This window comes from Pseudophryne corroboree, chromosome 1, assembly GCF_028390025.1.
Source record: "Pseudophryne corroboree isolate aPseCor3 chromosome 1, aPseCor3.hap2, whole genome shotgun sequence".
NCBI classification, from domain to species: Eukaryota; Metazoa; Chordata; class Amphibia; order Anura; family Myobatrachidae; genus Pseudophryne; species Pseudophryne corroboree.
The window spans coordinates 898,154,838-898,177,870 of NC_086444.1; the positions used below are offsets into that span (position 1 = coordinate 898,154,838).

Here is a 23,033-nt window from a genome sequence, read left to right on the forward strand (position 1 = left end):
CCACAGATCAGTGAATTGACCATGATTTTTTCCCAGTTCTATTGATAGACTGCAAATTCAACCTAATGCTAACTCTGAAAATGCAACCAAGAGAATTCATAAAATGGATTTATGTGCTTCAAAAATATCACCTATGGTCATTGCGTATTGACAAACTACACACTGCCAGTATATAAAGCCAAATGGTTATATCACAGGTTTATTAGCAGAGCCCAGTAAGTAATGATTTCACGTTTTGTTTTTTTGCATTAATATGTATCAAAGGTTCTGTATCACTGAATTAAATAATGTACATGGGATAACACGTACTTAGAGTAATGATCACACTACCATTCCCTTGCAGCTGGTTGACATGTTAGGAGGAAGGTAGGAAGGTACTTCTGAAGCAGAGCAGGCACAGTGTGAGTGACAGCTTACAGCCTTTCTCTACAAATATGCACTGTGGGACTGGTGCGGAGCTTAACACACCCATTAGCAGAACGTATCTTGCATGAATTCACACTAAACATGCTCGGAAAATTGTTGCTCACAAGTACAGGCGAAACAGAGTCATACACATTTCAGTTGCATCTACACTTTTGAGAGGAAGAGGCAGAACTAGGTTGTGAATGATGGGGTGTTCTCACATAGGGGGTCATTCCGAGTTGATCGCTAGCTGTTTTCGTTCACAGCGCAGCGTTTAGGTAAAAAAGCGTCACAATGCGCAGGCACGACGTACTTTCACAAAAGCCTAAGTAGTTTCACACAAGGTCTAGCGACGCTTTTCAATCGCACTGCTGGCCGCAGAGTGATTGACAGGAAGTGGGTGTTTCTGGGAGGTAACTGACCGTTTTCGGGGAGTGTGTGGAAAAACGCAGGCGTGTCAGATACAAACACAGGCATGCCTGGGGAAACGCAGGCGTGGCTGGCTGAACGCAGGGCGTGTTCGTGACGTCAAAACAGGAACTAAACAGTCTGAAGTGATCGCAAGCTAGGAGTAGGTCTCGAGCTGCTCAGAAAGTGCACAATCTTTTTTTGTAGCAGCGCTGCGAACCGTTCGTTCGCACTTCTGCTAAGCTAAGATACACTCCCAGAGGGCGGTGGCTTAGCGTTTGCACGGCTGCTAAAAGCAGCTAGCGAGCAAACAACTCGGAATGAGGGCCATAAGCAAAGTTCTGTGAGGACATTTCCACGCAGATGAGGACTATGCGGTATGGAAGTGAATATATTGTATACCTCGTTGTAGGCACATACTTTGCACTTAATATATGGCAGAGGCACGTGCACTCTCATAATAAATAGTAGAAAGCAGGTGCATATGCTGCATACATACCCAGATGAGATACAAACTGTACAGCTCTGCATATCAATGATATTGGCATTATTTTCATTTTCGCTTCTTGTGATCAGCACACCCCATTTACTTCTAACTGATTATGCCCTGTGTGTCTTGGTTGATTCATACACGATTAGAAATAAGCTTAATTTCCAAACCTGTCCCTCACAATATTCACATTGTAGCACATTTAACTGCTAATTTTTGTTCATTTTGCCAAGAGAATTTGGCCTTAGGTTTTCTTAGTCCTACCCGAAGAACACATCATCATCCCCTCTCTATCCATACACTCAGAGCCGGCCCTGGGCATAGGCAAACTAGGCAAATGCCTAAAATATTTGGAATGCCTAGGGGCACAAGCAGATTCTGCTGATTAAAATGATATGCGGCATGCCTATATTGTGTGTGTGGCTGCGGCTGTATCTGCATACCAAATGCTACATTACAGTGTATTCCTGGAAATCACTGTAACATAGCATTTCATATGCATATACAGCCACAGTCGCACACAGAATATATGCATGCTACATATAGTTTCAATCCGCAGATGCTGCTTGTGCGTCCTAGTCACATGGCAATGACAATAAGATGCATTAAGGTGCCCAACGTTAGCAGAGCTGGATGGGAGCTGCATGGCATATTGAGGCAAGATGTATGAGGACACATCTATATATGCAAGCAGGGGTCACAGTGTTAGCGGCCGTGTGAGTGCTGTGTGTGGGTAGGTTCATTGTGCAATAGTGTTCGGCATATGTGTAAGGGGCATTATGTGTGTCATGTGTATAAATGCATTAATAATGTGCAACATATGTGGTTGGGACATTATGTGTGACATTATGTGTATAATGGTATTAATAAAGGTTGGTATAATGTGTAAAGCGCATAGTTTATAAGGACATTAATAATGTGTGTCATATATGTAAGGGTCATTACTGTGTGGTATTATGTGTATAAATGCATTACTAATGTGTGGCATTAAGTGTATAAGGTGCTCTACTGTGTGGCGTAACGTATAGAAAGGGCACTACTGTGCGGTGTAATGTGAATAAGGAGTAATTCAGTGTGATGTACTCTACTGTGAGGAGTAACGTATATAAAGGTAAAGTGGTACTACTGTGTGATGTAACGTGACACTATAGCATGATATAATGTGAATAAAGTTGCACTACTGTGTGGTGTCATTTGAATAGGGGGTACTATTGTGCAGCCATGCCCCTTACCAAAAGAACATTACCCTTTTTGGGCTGTGCGCCGAAAGTGCACACTGTTTCTATTTATAATATATGAGGTAGGAGCACCAAAATGAGGACTGCTATGACTGAGGGGTGATGGTGATGGGAAAGGGGTGCAGGGTCAGAGGCAGAACTAGCAGCAGTGCTAGGGGGCGCCAGCCAAAACTTTGCCTAGGGCATCATATTGATTAGGGCCGTCTCTGCATAGACTATAAATTCTATGTATTAATTCTATTATGTGCTGCAAATGATGTGTGTGCAGGTGTTGATATTGCATTTATACAGGCACACACCATAGAATGAGAGCCCCATTACTTAACCGGTTGTGTTGGTTACATGTACACTGGAATGGAGTAGAGCTTGAGCGGAGTGGGGTTTCATACAGCTCACCAGCTCACTGCAAATGGGTAGAGGTGCAGGATGCTTGAGCAGCTTTTTAGCAGGTAGCAATCAGGTCTCTCATAGGAGCTAAACAGAAGACTACTGTCTCCCACCATGTCATCATACACAGCAGTGACGGACTGGGCCTCCATTTCGGCCCGGGAGCTCGTGAATGCGCATGTTTGTCACGGGGGGGGAGGAGGCGCACGCACGTCACGGGGGGGGGGGAGCCGTTACTTAATATGGGGGGGTGTCGCGAGTCATGGGGGTGTGGACTTGTGGTGATGCTTGCTGGGGCTGGGGGGCGCACCGCGAGTCCAGGGGCATGGATGCACGTCACTCCGCCATTTCCATGGAGACCGGTGGGGGTGGCGGTGGGGGGATCTTGGTAGCCATCTTGGGATAGGGCATAATGAAGCCTCCTTGGAGAACAGGAAGACTGGAGTCTTTGCAATATCGCACTCTTCTATATAAAGTATAGAATAGCGATGGTGGGAACTTTGCGGCCAGCGGTGAGGTTACTTTCGGTCAACCGCTGACCGCAAAGTTCCCACCATTGGCTACAATGGAGCGCATAGGCGCTACATTGTATCACTGCCGTGTGCTGCCTGACAGACACTACAGGAGCACACAGCCAATCAGGAGGGTGCCACGACGTGGCGCTCCCTGATTGGCTGAAGGGACCCTCTTTGACAGGAGTCAGGGGGGGTCCTGGCAGTCGAGGAAAGGGGTCCCATGTGTAAACATGGGACCCCTTTCAGTGCATGGTCGGGTTTGCGTTTTATTTTTTTGCCAAGTACGTGGATTATTCAAAGGCCGGATTCTTCACTGGATTATGTGAGTATAATTTTTTTCACAGGTACCCCGAGGATTCTACATGGAGAAGAGGACCGAGCCTCGTGGGAACATAGGTAAGTATGTGTGTATGTTGGTATGCATGTATGTAATAAAGTTGTACTGTCACGGTGTGTGTGTCCTGTTTTTATTGGGGTATTTTTTTAGTAGTAGTACTACAGGTACCAGCGGGCCCGGTTTTCCACCGCATGCTGGTACTTGTGGTTCTCCAAGTACCAGCTTGCGGGGGAGGCTTGTTGGGACTTGTAGTACTGCTACTAAAAACAATATTCACACTTGGATATCAGCCCCCCATCCGCCGCCCTTGGATGGGGGAGACAGCCTCGGGCTTCACCTCTGGCCCTTGGGTGGCTGGAGGGGGGGACCCCTTGATTGAAGGGGTCCCCACTTCTCCAGGGTACCCCGGCCAGGGGTGACTAGTTGGGGTTTTAATGGCACGGCCGCAGGGACCGATATCAAAGTGTCCCCCGGCTGTGGCATTATCTCCCCAGCTAGTGGAGCCCGGTGCTGGTTTCAGAAATACGGGGGACCCCTACGCTTTTTGTCCCCCGTATTTTTGGAACCAGGACCAGGCGCAGAGCCCGGTGCTGGTTGATGAAATATGGGGGAACCCCTGTCATTTTTCCCCCCATATTTTTTCAACCAGGACCGGCTCAAAGAGCCCGAGGCTGGTTATGCTTAGGAGGGGGGACCCCACGCAATTTTTTTTTCTGATTTTACACTAAGCAGACCCTTTCCCATAGATAACCATGCACAGATCTCACTGATCCGTGCATGGTTATCCAAACTCGACTGGAAAAAGCAGGTCTATTTTTTTGCTGCTTTTTTTAACGATTTGAAAAAAAACAGACCCGCACTTGAGCACTCAGAAACTAACACCCAAATACGAATGAATAGTGAATGGCCGTATTCTATGAAATAACAGCCGAATTTGACCGATGGTCTATTCATTCGTATTTCGGTAGGCTGTCATTCAAACCATTCCGAATAGACCAGACACTGCCGAGATTGGTGCTTAGTAAATTCCCGGATTGGGACTTAGAAAAAAAAAACAAATCGGCCAAACTCGGATTTTTAGTAAATACTGGCCCCTGTATGAGAACCGCATACACTGCTTGCCTCCAGGTCATGTTCTCTGTGTTCGGGACAACTGGTAATTCTTATAAGCGTGCAGTACAGACAGACCGTTGCCTTGATCTTTTTTTATTGCCAGCCCCATATTCAACCATAAAAATAAGCTGTAAATGTAAGTACTGTACACATTATATACTGTTTGGCAAAACAGTGAGAAGAATATTACATATTATTGCTATAATAAAAATAAAAAGCTTTTACAGCCAGGAAACAGTTGTAATATAGGGGGTAATTCCAAGTTGATCGCAGCAGGATTTTTGTTAGCAATTGGGCAAAACCATGTGCACTGCAGGGGAGGCAGATATAACATGTGCAGAGAGAGTTAGATTTGGGTGGGGTGTGTTCAATCTGCAATCTAAATTGCAGTGTAAAAATAAAGCAGACAGTATTTACCCTGCACAGAAACAAAATAACTCACCCAAATCTAACTCTTTCTGCACATGTTATATCTGCCTCCCCTGCAGTGCACATGGTTTTGCCCAATTGCTAAAAAAAATCCTGCTGCGATCAACTTGGAATTACCCCCATAATTCTGTATCTTCCGTAATTGTAGGATGATGAGTTGTAAAATGGCTAAATAATAAGATACTATGGTTTTATAGTATTTCATGTTTGACGAGGTGTAATGTACAACAAGATGTTTATGTTATTGTAGTCAGAAGCTTTAACTCTTTCCACTAGTGTAATATCTCTACAGTATATTATGATTAGAAATAGCAAGCATTTTGGACAGCTGATCATATGGGTCATGTGATATTTTATTTAATAATAAGTATGTGGTAAACCACAGTGTCTGCATGAGCCATAGCGGCCCTATAGTGCCTGAATGTGCCCCTAATGTTATCTACACACATGCATATTTTCTCTGACAAATAACAGAACTATTACCCTTCAATAGATAACTAAACTTTGTTGTCAGATGAACACCATTGACATCTATTTATTCCATCCCTAAACTAAATGGGTCAGCTTAATTTTAATGTGTGTGTCCTGATTAGGTGCAGATTGCAGCCAAATAACTGAGTACTGCCCCCTACACATTCGGCGATATGCCGCTGAGCTGCCTGATGGCGGATACGGCCGGCGGGCAACCCAGCAGCGGGGGGGAGGTGATGTCCCCCGGCTCCATAGCAGTGCATGGTAATATAGACAATCTCGTCCATATTGGTCTGTATGCATAAGTGACTGGGCACCAACAATGAACGAGCGCGGGGCCACGCATCGTTCATCGTTGGTGCCTACACACTAAACGATATGAACGTGTTCTCGTTGATTAATGAACGAGAACGTTCATATCTTTTAGTAAAATCTATTAGTGTATAGGGCCCTTAAGCCTAAGCTAACTCGGAATAACCACCTCCCGCCTGCTCGTGGGGCTGTTTTCTGGAAACGCAGGCAGTGCCGCTCTGTCCCCACCCCCAAACAGGCGCAGCATGTCATTATGCTGCGGCTTCTGGGCTGCATGCAATCTCGTAGGACTCATACTGCACATGTGCTGAAAGCGTCCTACGCATGTGCAGTTCCACAAACATCAGACATATATGCAAACCATCGGGTTTGCATACTTCTCCGAATCAGACCCTGAATCTTTAGATGTGACTTTTCATGTGGCTATTATACAGGCCCTTTAAATATTTGCTGCAGGGTCCATTCATTTCTTTGCTCCCCTTTGTTATAGGTCACCTTTCAACTTCTTGCATCATGACTTTAACACAAAGTATGCAGTATGTACACCACCTTGTCACTGACAGACTCAGGTTTGAAATACTTGTCCTGGGAAAATGTGGTCCCTGTTTTGTTTCTAAACTAACTACCTGCACAGTACCATTTCTTGCATTCAGTGTGCACTTACAACAATTTATTTTACACTCATATATGATGTATTGATTTTGATATGTACTGTATATGAAAAGTAAAAAACCCATTACAGATGTGTTGTTTTATATACTGTGGGTCAAGTCACATCAAACAGTCAATCTTGGTGTGCCAGATTTGGGTGCGGATTATTAGATCTACACTAAAAAGGTCTACAGTCAATAGGACTACCACTAATGGTAGACAAGCATTAGGTCATCAGGGTCAAAAGGTCAACATGGAAATGGTAGACACAAAAAAAGGTATACACCAATTATTATTATTATTTTTTTTTTTGGGGGGGGGGGGGTTTGTCACTTTTCTGACACAAACAAACCCCATTAGTGTACTGCATCCGCTCGCGTGGCTCGCTTCGTTCGCCATGCTTCGGGCAAGGTTCCTCGCTGCACTCGGCGCAGGTTACTTTTCCCAGTCATACTCCACGTGGATGATAAAGTATGAAAAAGTTGAAAAAAATAAATAAAAAACAACCAAAACACTTGTGTCTACCATTGTCATGTCGACCTTACAACCCTGTCGAATTATTGAACTGTCTTCCTTTTACGTCAACCCTTTTGACCCTGTCGGCCTAATGCAGTGATGGCTAACCTTGACACTCCAGCTGTTGTTGAACTACACATCCCAGCATGCCCTGCATCAGTTTTAGCATGGCCAAATAACAAAACTGATGCAGGGCATGCTGGGATGTGTTGTTCAACAACAGCTGGAGTGTCAAGGTTAGCCATCACTGGCCTAATGCATGTCTACCATTAGTGGTAGACCTATTGACTGTAGACCTTTCTAGTGCAGATCTATAGTCCGGATACGGCCAGGTTCTGTGCAACACAGCCATGCCAAGCTTCTTTTGTGCTCAAAGTGTGCACAACTGTATTGCTAGCGTACATGGACCACTGGAGCTTGCAACATTTGTACTTCTGTGACCGACTGAATCTAAATCAGGGTAAAAAGGGCTCAGGTACAGTATGTACGAGCAGCCACAGCTTTTCTCACACTATGTTCCGTTGTGCTTATCTGCACTGTACAGTATGTGTGTTATGCCAATTCCTGTGCGGCTAAAGTTGCAGAGACTCTAGTAAACTGTGAGCCGCTTTTCACTGCATCTGCGATGCAACTAAGACATAAAATGAAAAAATATTGTACACAAGTTCTCTTAGAGCGTCACAGTCACACTGACACTAGATTTGATATACTGTTTCGGCATACACTGCACCTAGGTGGTCATTCAGGTGTGGTTGCTCCTGCGACTTTCGGCGCAAAGTACTGATTTTCGGTACTGTGTGCATGCGCAGGACCCATACTTTGACTTGACAGTCTGATGCCATTTCCGGGGGATGGCGGCGATGGCCTGTTTTTAAAAACCAAGGCGCATTGCAGCTTTTTAATGGGGATAAGAGGCCAGGAATCTCTGTCGTAGGACGAAGATTTCCTGGCCTCAGCGACGGATGGATGGCATGACACCATGGGTGCCATAAGACGCCCGATGGTGGGTGGTTTGATCCGATGCAGCTTGGATCACTGCTGCAGCAGGAAGCATCTGCATGTAATAAATACCTCCTGCTGCATCTACATACAGCGATATACTCCAAGGAAGCAGCAGTGATAGCTAAACCAACCGCACCTGAATGACCGCCCTAACTTGATCATAAATTGCTGTATGCTGCAAAGATACAGTATATGCAGGATGCTGCACTACAAAACTCACAGAAGTGTTGCAGCAGTACAGATTTATTTTGTAACACAAAATACATGTATACTACAAAAAGGATTATGTTACCAAATTCAGCTCCTTTTTAAACATTGTTCAAATTCAAATTTACAACCAGTTTTATGTAGAAAAGTAATATTGAGAAATGTCGCCCTGTACATCATATGAGTTTTAGAGCTCTATTTAGCAGCAATGTTGATGTTGCCCGAATATTTTCAGACAACATCGAATAAATATTTTTTTCTCTCCGCGTTTTATGGAAAGTGATTGCATTAACCGCTGTCCCTGGCAAAACTCCTCTTAGGCAGAATTTTCGTGTATACAAAAAAAATTGCCTCTCTGCACATGCCCCATCCCTGCACATCATATACATATATATATATAACATTTAATTATTTATTAGCAGTTTCTTATATAGCGCAGCATATTCCGTTGCGCTTTACAATAAGAACAACAGTAATAGAACAAAACTGGGTAAAAACAGACAGACACAGAGGTAGGAAGGCCCTGCTCGCAAGCTTACAATCTATAGGGAAAATAGGCATTGATACACAAGGATAGATGCCACCTATTGCATAATGGTCCACCAGATTGCTAGGTTCTTAATGGGTTGTATGATATGATCACCCAGCAATGTTGGCCAAGTGTCAGGAGGGTGTGAGAGTAAAAAAGACAAGATATGTGATGTTATGTGTACTGTACAGAGAGGATGTAATTAGATAGGGATATATATATATATATATATATATATGTTAGGGATAAGCGGGGTCGGTTCTCAGAGAACCGAACCGTACCGGACTTCACCATTCGAGTCCGGTTTCGAGCCAGGCTCGGGTTTTCCCGCCTGACTCGGAAACCAGAACGAGGCAAAACGTCATCATCCTGCTGTAAGTTTCTCGCAGGGTTTGGATTCCATATAAGGAGCCGCGCGTCGCCGCCATTTTCACTCCGGCATTGGATAGTGTAGAGATAGGATGTGTCTCCGTTCTCTCAGTGTCCTCAGTGTCCGTGACTTGTGCTGAATCTGTCCAGTCACAGTGCTTGTGTCCTCTGCTGCCATATGTCCAGTGCTGTCCAGTGGTGCTGTGTTGTGCTGCATCAGTTCAGTGGTGGTGTGTTGTGCTGCATCTGTCACAGTGGTGGTGTCCTCTGCTGCCATATGTCCAGTGCTGCTGTATAATAAGTCCCTTACAGTGTTGCTGTGTTGTCCTGCATCAGACCAGTGGTAGTGTCCTGGGCAGTGGCGGATTTGCCGCTAGACAACCTAAGCGGTTGCCTAGGGCCTGGCGGGTCGCAAGGTGCCCGAAGCGGGCCCCCCGCTTGTGTCACTGAGACACGCTGCCGCTCAGACCGGCAGCAGCATGTCTCAGCTATCATGAGAGGAGAACGTGGGCGCGCGGCTAAGTCTGGCGGCGTGTAGGGACTTCAAACCAGCCGCCGGTTCGTGAGCCAATCAGAGCTCACGGACCGCCAGCCAATCAGGAGCCGCCGGTCCGCGAGCTCTTATTGGCTCACGAACCGGCGGCTATTTTGAAGTCCCTACACGCCGCCAGACATAGCCGCGCGCCCGCGTTCTGAGCAGCTTCAGCCCCAGCAGCAGCGCAGCAGCGGTAAGTAGCTGCAGCACTGCTGTGGGGGTATTTCTAGACCTGGCACTGTGGGGCAATTGGCTGGCACTGTGGGGCATTTGTATACCTGGCACTGTGGGGGCAATTGGCTGGCACTGTGGGGCATTTGTGTACCTGGCACTGTGGGGGCAATTGACTGGCACTATGGGGCATTTGTATACCTGGCACTGTGGGGGCAATTGGCTGGCACTGTGGGGCATTTGTATACCTGGCACTGTGGGGGCAATTGGCTGGCACTGTGGGGCATTTGTGTACCTGGCACTGTGGGGGCAATTGGCTGGCACTGTGGGGCATTTGTATACCTGGCACTGTGGGGGCATTTGTATATCTGGCACTGTGGGGGCAATTGTTTATCTGGCACTGTGGGGGCATTTGTATACCTGGCACTATGGGGGCATTTGTATACCTGTCAGGTATACAATTGCCCCCACAGTGCCAGATCCACAATTGCCCCCACAGTGACACTGTGGGGGCAATTGTGGATCTGGCACTGTGGGGGCATTTGTGGATCTGGCACTGTGGGGGCATTTGTGGATCTGGCACTGTGGGGGCATTTGTATACCTGGCACTGTGGGGGCATTTGTGGATCTGGCACTGTGGGGGCATTTGTGGATCTGGCACTGTGGGGGCATTTGTATACCTGGCACTGTGGGGGCATTTGTATATCTGGCACTGTGGGGGCAATTGTGGATCTAGCACTGTGGGGGCAATTGTGGATCTGGCACTGCACTATTGGGGGCATATGTCTGTGTATCACGTCCCACACAGTACCTCTATGGGGCACTCTCTGTCTGATTGGTCGCTGCTTAGCCCCGCCAGGAGTGCACATAGACGTTCTCATTCTAGTGAATGGGGTGTGTGCGTGTCATGGACACGTGCGCACCCCAGACGCGGTGATAGGCCCAAGCACAGACGGAACTCCATCTGTAATGTAAGGGGGCATAAGTCAGAACAAAAATATAGTGTTATGGATTGTTTGAGGTAGGGGGGCCCCAAATCGGTATTTCGCTTAGGGCCCCATGAGGTCTAAATCCGCCTCTGGTCCTGGGCATCAGTCAGTCCAGGGACCATTCACAGTGGTGGTGTCCTCTGCTGCCATATGTCCAGTGCTGCTGTATAATAAGTCTTTTACAGTGTTGCTGTGTTGTGCTGCATCAGACCAGTGGTAGTGTCCTGGCCATCAGTCATTCCAGTGACCAGGCAGTCACAGTGGTATACACTGCTGCTATATATCCACTGCTGCCGTAAAAAAATAAATAACAACAACAACAAGTCCCTTACTGTGTTGCTGTGTTGTGCTGCATCAGACCAGTGGTAGTGTCCTGGCCATCAGTCATTCCAGTGACCAGGCCGTCACAGTGGTAAACACTGCTGCTATATGTCCTCTGTTACCGTATAATAATAATAATAACAACAACAACAACAACAACACCTGCAACACAAGTCCCTTACAGTGTTGCTGTGTTGTGCTGCATCAGACCAGTGGTAGTGTCCTGGCCATCAGTCATTTTAGTGACCAAGCAATCACAGTGGTATACGCTGCTGCTATATGTCCACTGCTGCCGTATAATAATAATAACAACAACAAGTCCCTTACAGTGTTGCTGTGTTGTGCTGCATCAGACCAGTGGTAGTGTCCTGGCTATCAGTCATTCCAGTGACCAGGCAGTCACAGTGGTATATGCTGCTGCTATATGTCCACTGCTGCCGTATAATAATAACAACAACAACAACAAGTCCCTTACAGTGTTGCTGTGTTGTGCTGCATCAGACCAGTGGTAGTGTCCTGGCCATCAGTCATTCCAGTGACCAGGCAGTCACAGTGGTATACGCTGCTGCTATATGTCCACTGCTGCCGTATTATAATAATAATAATAACAACAACAACAAGTTCCTTACAGTGTTGCTGTGTTGTGCTGCATCAGACCAGTGGTAGTGTCCTGGCCATCAGTCATTTTAGTGACCAAGCAATCACAGTGGTATACGCTGCTGCTATATGTCCACTGCTGCCGTGTAATAATAATAACAACAATTCCCTTAAAGTGTTGCTGTGTTGTGCTGCATCAGACCAGTGGTAGTGTCCTGGCCATCAGTCATTCCAGTGACCAGGCAGTCACAGTGGTATACGCTGCTGCTATATGTCCACTGCTGCCATATTATAATAATAATAACAACAAGTCCCTAACAGTGTTGCTGTGTTGTGCTGCATCAGACCAGTGGTAGTGTCCTGGCCATCAGTCATTCCAGTGACCAGGCAGTCATAGTGGTATACGCTGCTGCTATATGTCCACTGCTGCTCTATAATAATAATAATAATAATAATAATAATAACAACAACAAGTCCCTTACAGTGTTGCTGTGTTGTGCTGCATCGGACCAGTGGTAGTGTCCTGGCCATCAGTCATTCCAGTGACCAGGTAGTCACAGAGGTATACGCTGCTATATGTCCACTGCTGCCATATTATAATAATAATAATAATAATAATAACAACAACAACAAGTCCCTTACAGTGTTGCTGTGTTGTGCTGCATCAGACCAGTCGTAGTGTCCTTGCCGTCAGTCATTCCAGTGACCAGGCAGTCACAGTGGTATACACTGCTGCTATATGTCCGCTGCTGCCGTATAATAATAATAATAATAACAACAACAACAACAAGTCCCTTACAGTGTTGCTGTGTTATGCTGCATCAGGCCAGTGGTAGTGTCCTGGCCATCAGTCATTCCTGTGCCGCGTATTGTGTTATATAACTCCCAAAAAATAATGGAGAACAAAAATTTGGAGGATAAAATAGGGAAAGATCAAGAACTACTTCCTCCTAGTGCTGAAGTTGCTGCCACTAGCCATGACATAGACGATGAAATGCCATCAATGTCGTCTGCCAAGGCCGATGCCCAATGTGATAGTAGAGGGTATGTAAAATCTAAAAAAACAAACTTCAGTAAAAAGACCCAAAAATAGAAATGTAAATGGTCTGAGGAGAAACATAAACTTGCCAATATGCCGTTTACGACACAGTGGCAAGGAACGGCTGAGGCCCTGGCCTATGTTCATGACTAGTGGTTCAGCCTCACATGACGATGGAAGCCCTCATCCCCCCGCTAGAAAAATTAAAAGAGTTAAGCTGGAAAGAGCACAGAAAAGAACTGTGCGTTCTGAGATGGTATCACAAATCCCCAAGGAGAGTCCAAGTGTGTCGGCGGTTGCAATGCCTGACCTTCCCAACACTGGACGGGAAGAGGTGGCTCCTTCCACCATTTGCACGCCACCTGCAAGTGCTGGAAGGAGCACCCACAGTCCAGTTCCTGATATTGAAATCGAAGATGTCACTGTTGAAGTACACCAGGATGAGGATATCGGTGTTGCTGGCGCTGAGAAGGAAGTTGACGATGAGGATTCTGATGGTGATGTGGTTTGTTTAAGTCAGGCATCGGGGGAGACACCTGTTGTCCATGGGATGAAGAAGCCCATTGTGATACCTGGGCAAAGTACCAAAAAAGCCACCTCTTTGGTGTGGACTTATTTCTCCACAAATCCGGACAACAGGTGTCAAGCCATCTGTTGCCTCTGTCAATCTGTAATAAGTAGGGGTAAGGATGTTAACCACCTAGGAACATCCTCCCTTATTCGTCGCCTGCAGTGCATTCATCATAATTCAGTGTCAAGTTGTGAAACTTTGGGTAAGAGCGTAAGCAGTCCACTGACACCTAAATCCCTTCTTCCTCCTGTACCCAAGCTCCTGCAAGCCACACCACTAACTCCCTCAACGTCAACTTCCTCCTCAGTCAGGAACATCAGTAGTCCTGCAGGCCATGTCACTGTCAAGACTGAGGAGTCCTCTCCTAACCGGGATTCCTCCGGAGGATCCTTGAGTGGTACGCCTGCTGTTGCTGCCGCTGCTTTTGTTGCTGCTGGGAGTCGATCGTCATCCCAGAGGGGAAGTCGGAAGAACACTTGTACTACTTCCACTAAGCAATTGACTGTCCAACAGTCCTTTGTGAGGAAGATGAAATATGACAGCAGTCATCCTTTTGCAAAGCGGATGACTGAGGCCTTGACACTTATGTTGGTGTTAGACGTGCATCCGGTATCCGCCATTAGTGCAGTGGGATTTAGACAATAGATGGAGGTATTGTGTCCACGTTACCAAATCCCATCTAGGTTCCACTTCACTAAGCAGGCGATACCGAGAATGTACACAGACGTCAGAAAAAGAGTCACCAGTGTCCTACAAAATGCGGTTGTATCCAGTGTTTACTTAACCACGGACATGTGGACAAGTGGAACAGGGCAGACTAAGGACTATATGACTGTGACAGCCCACTGGGTTGATGTATGGCCTCCCGTAGCAACAACAGCAGTGGCACCAGTAGCAGCATCTCGCAAACACCAACTCGTTCCTAAGCAGGTTAAGTTATGTATCACAGCTTTCCGTAAGAGGCACACAGCTGACAACCTCTTACGGAAACTGAGGGACATCATTGCAGAATGGCTGACCCCAATTAGACTCTCCTGGGGATTTGTGATATCGGACAACACCACCAATATTGTGCATGCATTACATCTGGGCAAATTCCAGCACGTCCCATATTTGCACATACAATTAATTTGGTGGTGCAGATTTTTTTTTTAAATGACAGGGATGTACAGGAGATGCTGTCGGTGTCCCGAAAAATTGCGGGCCATTTTCGACATTCTGCGACCACGTGCCGAAGACTGCAGCGCAAGCAAACACTCCTGAACCTGCCCTGCCATCAACTGAAGCAAGAGGTGGTAACGAGGTGGAATGCAACACTCAATATGCTTCAGAGGATGGAGGAGAAGCAAAAGGCCATTAAAGCCTATACATCCACCTACGATATAGGCAAAGGAGGGGGAATGCACCTGACTCAAGCGCAGTGGAGAATGATTTCTGTCTTGTGCAAGGTTCTCCAACCCTTTGAACTCGCCACACGTGAAGTCAATTCAGACACTGCCAGCTTGAGTCAGGTCATTCCCCTCATCAGGCTTTTACAGAAGCAGCTGGAGAAATTGAAGGAGGTGCTAAGACGGAGCGATTCCGCAAAGTATGTGGGACTTGTGGATGAAGCCCTTCATTCGCTTTGCCAGGATTCAAGGGTGGTCAATCTGTTGAAATCAGAGCACTACATTTTGGCCACCGTGCTCGATCCTAGGTTTAAGCCTATGTTGTATCTCTCTTTCTGGCAGACACAAGTCTGCAGAGGTGCAAAGACCTGCTGGTGAGTAAATTGTCAACTCAAGCGGAACATGACCCGTCAACAGCTCCTCCTTCAATTTTTCCCGCCACTGGGGCTGCAAGGAAAAGGATAAGATTTCCTAGCCCACCCGCTGGCGGTGATGCAGGGCAGTCAGGAGCGAGTGCTGACATCTGGCCCGGACTGAAGGACCTGTTAACGATTACTGACATGTCTACTGTCACTGCATATGATTCTGTCACCATTGAAAGAATGGTGGACGATTATATATTAGCATTCAAGTAGGCATGTCAGACAGTCCGTATGTATACTAGCAGGAAAAAAAGACAATTTGGATGCCCTTGCACAAGCTGGCTTTATTTTACCTAAGTTGCCCACCCCCCCTCCAGTGTGTACTCCGAAAGAGTGATTAGTGCAGCCGGTAACCTTGTCAGCGATCAGCGTAGGAGGTTACTTCCACAAAATGTGGACAAGATGATGTTCATCAAAATGAATTATAAATTCCTCCCGGAAGACCTTTACCAGCAATTGCCTACAGAAAGTACAGAGGGACCTGTGATGGTAGATTCCAGTGGGGACGAATTAATACTCTGTGAGGAGGAGGATGTACACAGTGAAAGGGGTGAGAAATTGGAGGATGAGGTCGACATCTTGCCTCTGTAGAGCCAGTTTGTGCAAGGAGAGATTGATTGCTTCTTTTTTTGGTGGGGGCCCAAACAAACAAGTCATTTCAGTCACAGTCGTGTGGCAGACCCTGTCGCTGAAATGATTGGTTTGTTAAAGTGTGCATGTCCTGTTTATACAACATAAGGGTGGGTGGGAGGGCCAAAGGACAATTCCATCTTGCACCTTTTTTTCTTCTTATCATCACAAGTTTTAATTCAGGTTACAAAAACATAAAAAAATTCATACAATGCTCACAACATGACTAAGAGAAAAAACAGTCGCTTAAAACTGAATTAAACACAATGGCAATTACCCAATGCATTTCATCAAGGATGGAACTATGCAGACCCAGGCTCTTTCTGCTGATTAAAATGATATGCAGCATGCCTATGGGAGTCATTCCGAGTTGATCGCTCGCCAGCAGTTTTTAGCAGCCATGGAAACGCTATGTCGCCGCCCACTGGGAGTGTATTTTAGCTTAGCAGAAGTGCAAACGAAAGGATCGCAGAGCGGCTACAAAGTTTTTTTGTGCAGTGTTAGAGTAGCTCAAAACCTACTCAGCGCTTGCGATCACTTCAGACTGTTCAGTTCCTGTTTTGACGTCACAAATACGCCCTGCGTTCGCCCAGCCATGCCTGCGTTTTTCCTTGCATGCCTGCGTTTTCTCAAACACTCCCTGAAAATGGTCAGTTGACACCCAGGAACGCCTACTTCATGTCAATCGCTCTGCGGCAACCAGTGCGACTGAAATGCATCGCTAGACCCTGTGTGAAACTACATTGTTCGTTGTACTTGTACGTTGCGCGTGCGCATTACGCCGCATACGCATGCGCAGAAGTGCCTTTTTTTGCCTCATTGCTGCACAGCAAACAAATGCAGCTAGCGATCAACTCAGAATGACAACCTATATTCTATGTGTGAGTGTGGCTGTATCTGCATATGAAATGCTACGTTACAGTGTATTCCTGGAAATCAGTGTAACGTAGCATTTCATATGCAGATACAGCCACAGTCGCACACAGAATATAGGCATGCCACATATAATTTTAATCAGCAGAAGATGCTTGTGCATCCTAGCCACAGAGTAATGTAAATAAGACACATTTTTGTCAAAAAAGTGCTTGACGTTAGCAGAGCTGCCAGCTGACTCAGGCCAGGCATCTCCTGCTGCATGGCGTATTGAGGCAAGATGTATCAGGACACATCTGTATCCAAGCAGAGGCAGAGGTCACAGTGTTAGTGGCCATGTGAGTGCTGTGTGTGAGTGGGATGGTTGTGCAGTAGTGTTTGGCATATGTGTAAGGGGCACTATGTGTGTCATTATGTATAAAAGTTCACTAACAATGTACGGCATATGTGTAAGGGACATTATGTGTGCCCTTATGTGTATAAGGGCATTTATAATGTGCTGCATATGTGTAAGGGACATCATGTGTATAAGGGCATTAATAAAGGTTGGCATAATGTCTAAGGACATTAATAATGTGTGCCATATGGGTAAGGGGCATTACTGTGTGGTATTATGTGTATAAATGCATTACTAATATGTGGCATTATATGTATAAGGTGCTCTACTGTGTCGCATAATGTATAGAAAGGGCACTACTGCATGGTCTAATGTGAATAAAGAGCAAAATTGTGTGGTGTAATGTGAATAAGGGGCACTACTGTGAGGAGTAACGTTTATAAGGTAAAGTGGTACTACTGTGTGATGTAACGTGAATAAGGGACACTATGGCATGATAAAATGTGAATAAAGTTGCAGTACTATGTGGCGTAATTTGAATTGGGGGTACTATTGTGTGATCATGCCCCTTCCCAGCAAGAACACGCCCCTTTTTGGGCTGTGCGCTGAATGTGCGCACTGTTTCTATTTAAAATATAGGGGATAGGAGCACCAAAATGAGGACTGCTATGGGTGAGGGGTGGTGGTGCTGGGAAAGGGGTACAGGGTCTGAGGCAGAACTAGCAGTGGTGCTAGGGGGCACCAGGCAAAATCTTGCCTAGGGCATCATATTGGTTAGGGCCGGCTCTGCAACTATGGGGTCTATTTACTAAGCCTTCGGTGGAGATAAAGTGCACAGAGATAAGGTACCAGTCAATCAGTTCCTAACTGCCATGTCACAATCTGTGTTTGAAAAATGACAGTTAGGAGTTGATTGGCTGGTATACGTGCACTTTATTTCCATCCAAGGCTTAGTAAATAGACCCCCATGTCTCACCACTCAGACAGAGAGGTGAGACATACTGTAATTCCATCCTTGATGAAACATGTTGGGTAATTGCCATTGTAACATTTAATTCAGTTTTATGCGACTGCTTTTCTCTTTGTTATATGTCTCACGTACGCCCAAGATTTCCTATGCACTTTTTGAAGATTTTATGAAGATTTTATTTAGTTTATTACGTCACATGTTGTTGTATATACATATAATAGCAACAGATTTGTTTTATCTACAGTGAGGAGCGCCAAACACAATTAATGCAGGTTCAGAGTCCCCTTAATTCCTTGTTCAAAATCCTCTCTCGGGGATGAGGACTGGGGAGTAGATGTTTAATTCAATGTCTACAATGAGACCTTAATTTAAGAGTTTAAACTTCTAATAGTAAATAGACTTTAATCCTCAACTGAACATGCACATCATGTGCCAGATGTAATGACACCCGAGATCACCGGAGGTGTGAGATGCCAGCTGATCTCGGCCATTTTTTTAAAGGGGCAATCACAAGGCATGGTTTTGCCCTGTAAGTGATTGCCCCTTTAAAAATACATGCAAGATCGGCTGCCATCTCACACATCCGGCAATCTCGGGCGACATTACATCCAGCCCGATATGTCCTTTGAAATACACTTATGGACGTAACTACCTGTAGCTGCTCTTATCAGAAGTACAATGCAGCTCCCAGGTTTAAGCAAAGGATATCCTGTCCAGCCTGGGAGTTCTTAGTTACTTGTATTAGCCTGGGATTAAAAAGGACAGCTGCCTCCCTGCAATAGTGTGCAGCTCGCAGGTCAAATAGAGACTCATAGAGAATATATTTATATAAATATATATATATATATATATATATATATATATATGCTATATATATATAGGCAAATGAAGCAGCACTCCTAATGATGAATACCTAATCCGGTGCTAATTCTAGGAATCCATGGCAGGGCCCCAAGCCATATACAGCATGCAGGCGGCACCCGGTATAAAAACACACTGGTGCAGGTAAGTTATCAATCGACGTTTCAAAATTTATCCCCGGCATGAGGACGCCCGCAGATGATGTCATCATCCGGTGGGCGGATGATGACGTCATCTGTGGGCATCCTCATGCCGGGGATTCGCGTCGTGTCAGCGGCACGTGTGGTTTTGATGGCTTTTATAAGGTATGTGTTTTTCACTCTGTTTTATATCCTGATGAAGAAGTGTTATTAAACTTCGAAATGTAGATTGATAACTTGATAACTTACCTGCACCAGTGTGTGTTTATCCCGAGTATATAAAATGCATTTTTATAAAACTGTGTAATTACACAGCCGGAAAACACTGGCACTGTCATTACGGAATGTGGGTCTGAGAGGGGATGGAGTATTAACAGAGAGAATGATTGTGTTATCTTTTCCGTTAACCCTTTGCTAAACCGTAGGGAAACTTAAATTGTGCAGAAACGCTAGTTTTGCTGAATAGAACCCTTAGTTCTGGAAGAGAATGTGACAATGTTTGGTCTCGTGAGAGAATAATGGTTTCTTTTTCGCTTCTGTTACAGGACAGCAAACAAGACACTAGCAGCAGAAAATAAAAATGGGAAAGATGAAAATATAAACAAGGAGGAGTACAAGGAAAGTACCACATTAGAAATCCGCCCGGGCCTACAAACTTTACCAAAAGAGCATGACATTTCTGAAACAAATTGCCAATCTTTTTATTCAAGGACAGCGTGTGATATGGGTTTGATAGGAGCAGAGAAAGACAAGGATTTAATGCTGTGCCACAAGATTGCTCCTACAGAGGTCGAAACGCCAACGGATGACTTAACATGGGACATTTCTTTGATAAGAAGCAAAGAAGAAGCAACACAAGGTTCTATAGTGGAGCTTCAGCTGACCGTCTCAGAGGACATGCACTTGGGTACTGGAGGTGCTCCTATTGTGACTCTTATGGGTGCTGACAAATGTACATCTTCAGTAACAGAACACAATGTACAGCATAGTGAAACTGGCTCTGGGACCTCAGCATTCCTTAATAAAAGAGAGACACCTATGCAGCTGGCATCTACCACATTCCAGATAACAGGCAAACAGCAGGCACAAATTATCCCAGTAGGAGAGGCAGAAGAAACATCTTTCCCCAGGGTTGAACTGATCTTAGACTGTTATGGTAGAGAGAAGGAGTCCAGGTCTCTGCCTGATTGGGGGTGTGTTAGCTCAGTAGAGGAAGGAGGGCAGTCTGGGGCACCTCCTTCTGCTGTCTCTTTTGGAAACACAGCAGAAGACTCAGAGCAAGGAGAGGAGGATCAGCAGGCAGAAAGTGATCACACAAGACCCCACAAACACCGGGCAAGGCACGCCAGTAAGTATACTTATACAGCTCATGTTCTGCTGTTTCCTTTGAACCCATATCCTCTATCCCCTTGTATTATTATTAATATTTGTTATGATGACATTCATTTTAAGTAATAAGAATAAGGAATAAATGCATACAGTATCATTAAGAAGTTGGCAGCGTGAAAGGGATTTGAATTGCAAAACAGGTTGGTTGATAATTCATTGTACAGAGGAATGAGACCTGCTGAGATGGACTTTTAGATGACAGACTGGATGGAGAGCGTGATGATCCTGGCAGAAGACAGTTTGACAGACACTAACATGTGTAGCACTGGGGAGTTACATGATCCTTTTCATTTTGTGAGTCTGCTAGACTGTGAAGTGAACTTACTATTTCTTCTGCCTTACTCCCTTTAGAGGTCAGACACAGAATCTATTCTGAGAAATAGCTTGACGTAGTCCTAAACTAAATGCTGACTGCACACAATTCTTAGCTTTCCTGGATAACATTACTATGGTGTGTAGTGGTAGCTGCAACCCATAGATGTATAAGTAAAAAGGCAGATCACATAATATAGGACATTATGTGGAAGATCATCCTTTGTGTGTATATGCCAGCTGTGTTCAGCTTTGTCCACTCTACACGTGTTTTGGTTGATGTCCTGAGGGGCTGTGAAATTGCATCACCATCAGCATTCAAACATAGCCACATACATAAGGACCAGTTATTAATAAAAAGCTGGGAGTAAGGAGGAGTCAGCATGTTTTATGTCTGACCGTGAGCTCCAGAATAACTGTGACAGGCACTAGCTATGTCAGTGGTTTGTGTAGTCATTACTTTTACCACAATGGTGGTTTCTGGAACTGACATATGTTATGGATTTATATAAAAGACAAAGCAAAAAATGTTTTTATAAAGCACTGCATGAGGGGATAGAACTATTTTTGTTTACTAATGATATTGTTGCAAGATCTGCTTATGATGATCTAGTATACATATTCGGATCTCAAGAAAACACTAAAAATACTACGAAAACATGGGCAACAATAGGAGAACACTTTGTGTTATTTTTTAGCATTTTTTGGAAAGTGGACACTGCCCTGACAGGAAAGATATGGTTATCATTACACTGGCTGGCACTTTTACTCTCTACTTATCTCTTTCACTCTCCCTGGAGTCTCTCTCTCTCTCTCTCTCTCTCTCTCTCTCTCTCTTCTATCACAAATGCATTCTAAATGATTCCATTTTGTATTTATTGTTCTTGGGCTCTCTAGCTTCTCCATTTACAGGTGTTATAGCTATGCTCTGCCTTTCCCACACTGTTATAAGCGGAACATGCATGTCAGCACCAAGCCTTTTACAGCGATACTCTTCTGAAAGTAACGTTCCCTCAGCTTGCTGCATTGGTGACAGTCTCTAAGTGCACATTACTACTTATTGTGGAAGGAGGGAATAATGGGGGTTATTCAGAGTTGTAAGCAAACCAGGAGAGTTATCAATTAGGAAAAACCATGTTGCAGTGCAGGGGGGGGCAGAGGTAACATGTGCAGAATGATTTAGATTTGGGTGGGTTATATTGTTTCTGTGCAGGGTAATAACTGGCTGCTTTATTTTTACACTGCAATTTAGATTTCAGGTTGAACACACCCCACCCAAATATACCTCTTTCTGCACATGTTACACCTGCCCCACCTGCTGTGCAACATGGTTTTGACCATTTGCTAACTTTTTTGGTTTCTCACAATCCTGAATAACACTCAATGTCCGCTAAAAAGTTATTATTAGAAGTTGGTGTTTGAAATCACGGTGCATTGTCAGCAACCGAATTACTTAGGAAGAGGCAGCATTTGCACTCACTTCAAGATATACCGTGTGTGTGTGTCTATCTAATCAGCTGTTGGTAGCTGTCACATAAACTAGCAAAGACAGGCGTTAGTAGATGTATTTACAATCTCTTGTGCAACCTATAAAGAAAATAAATGTTTCTAAAATGTATCGGTACAGGCATGTGTTTCTGCAGATTCATTATCATCACCCTGGCAAACTAATCCTGATTGCCCTTGTTGTAGAACAGACACTTTACGGATGAATGTTATGTATATAAATATATGAGTTGAATCTACTCTAGATTTACCTCACTAAAATCTGAATGAAGCCAAATAAATTGTCATGAGGTGGATTTCTGTATTTTTAAATGTTGTGGCTATTTAATAAGGTTATATATTGCAGCAGATGTCAGAGATATGTGCTGTGATTCCTCTAATATGTGATGATGGATGCCAAAAAATGGGAATGGAAGCCCCCCATGTACAGTAATTAGACATTTCTTGAACATATTTTATTAATTATCGGAGTTCTTTAAAGTGTTCCATGTGTACATTGATGAGCACTTTAAGCATTTTTATTAGGGCTTTAAAATCAATAGTCTCGTAATTAATTATTCACTAATACCCCATTCAGATAGCAATTGCTGGGTCGCACGCGGG

General features: G+C 44.9%; 1 protein-coding gene across 2 annotated transcripts in view; it reads left to right on the forward strand.

Moving 5' to 3' along the window:
- SYNPO2 (synaptopodin 2) overlaps positions 1 to 23,033 on the forward strand; it is a 419,056-nt gene that overhangs the window by 327,043 nt on the left and 68,980 nt on the right. For both annotated transcript variants that reach the window (XM_063920230.1, XM_063920229.1), the window contains exon 3: positions 19,769 to 20,571. In XM_063920230.1, coding sequence (XP_063776300.1) covers positions 19,769 to 20,571 — 803 coding nt within the window. The remainder of the gene's footprint in view (positions 1 to 19,768; positions 20,572 to 23,033) is intronic.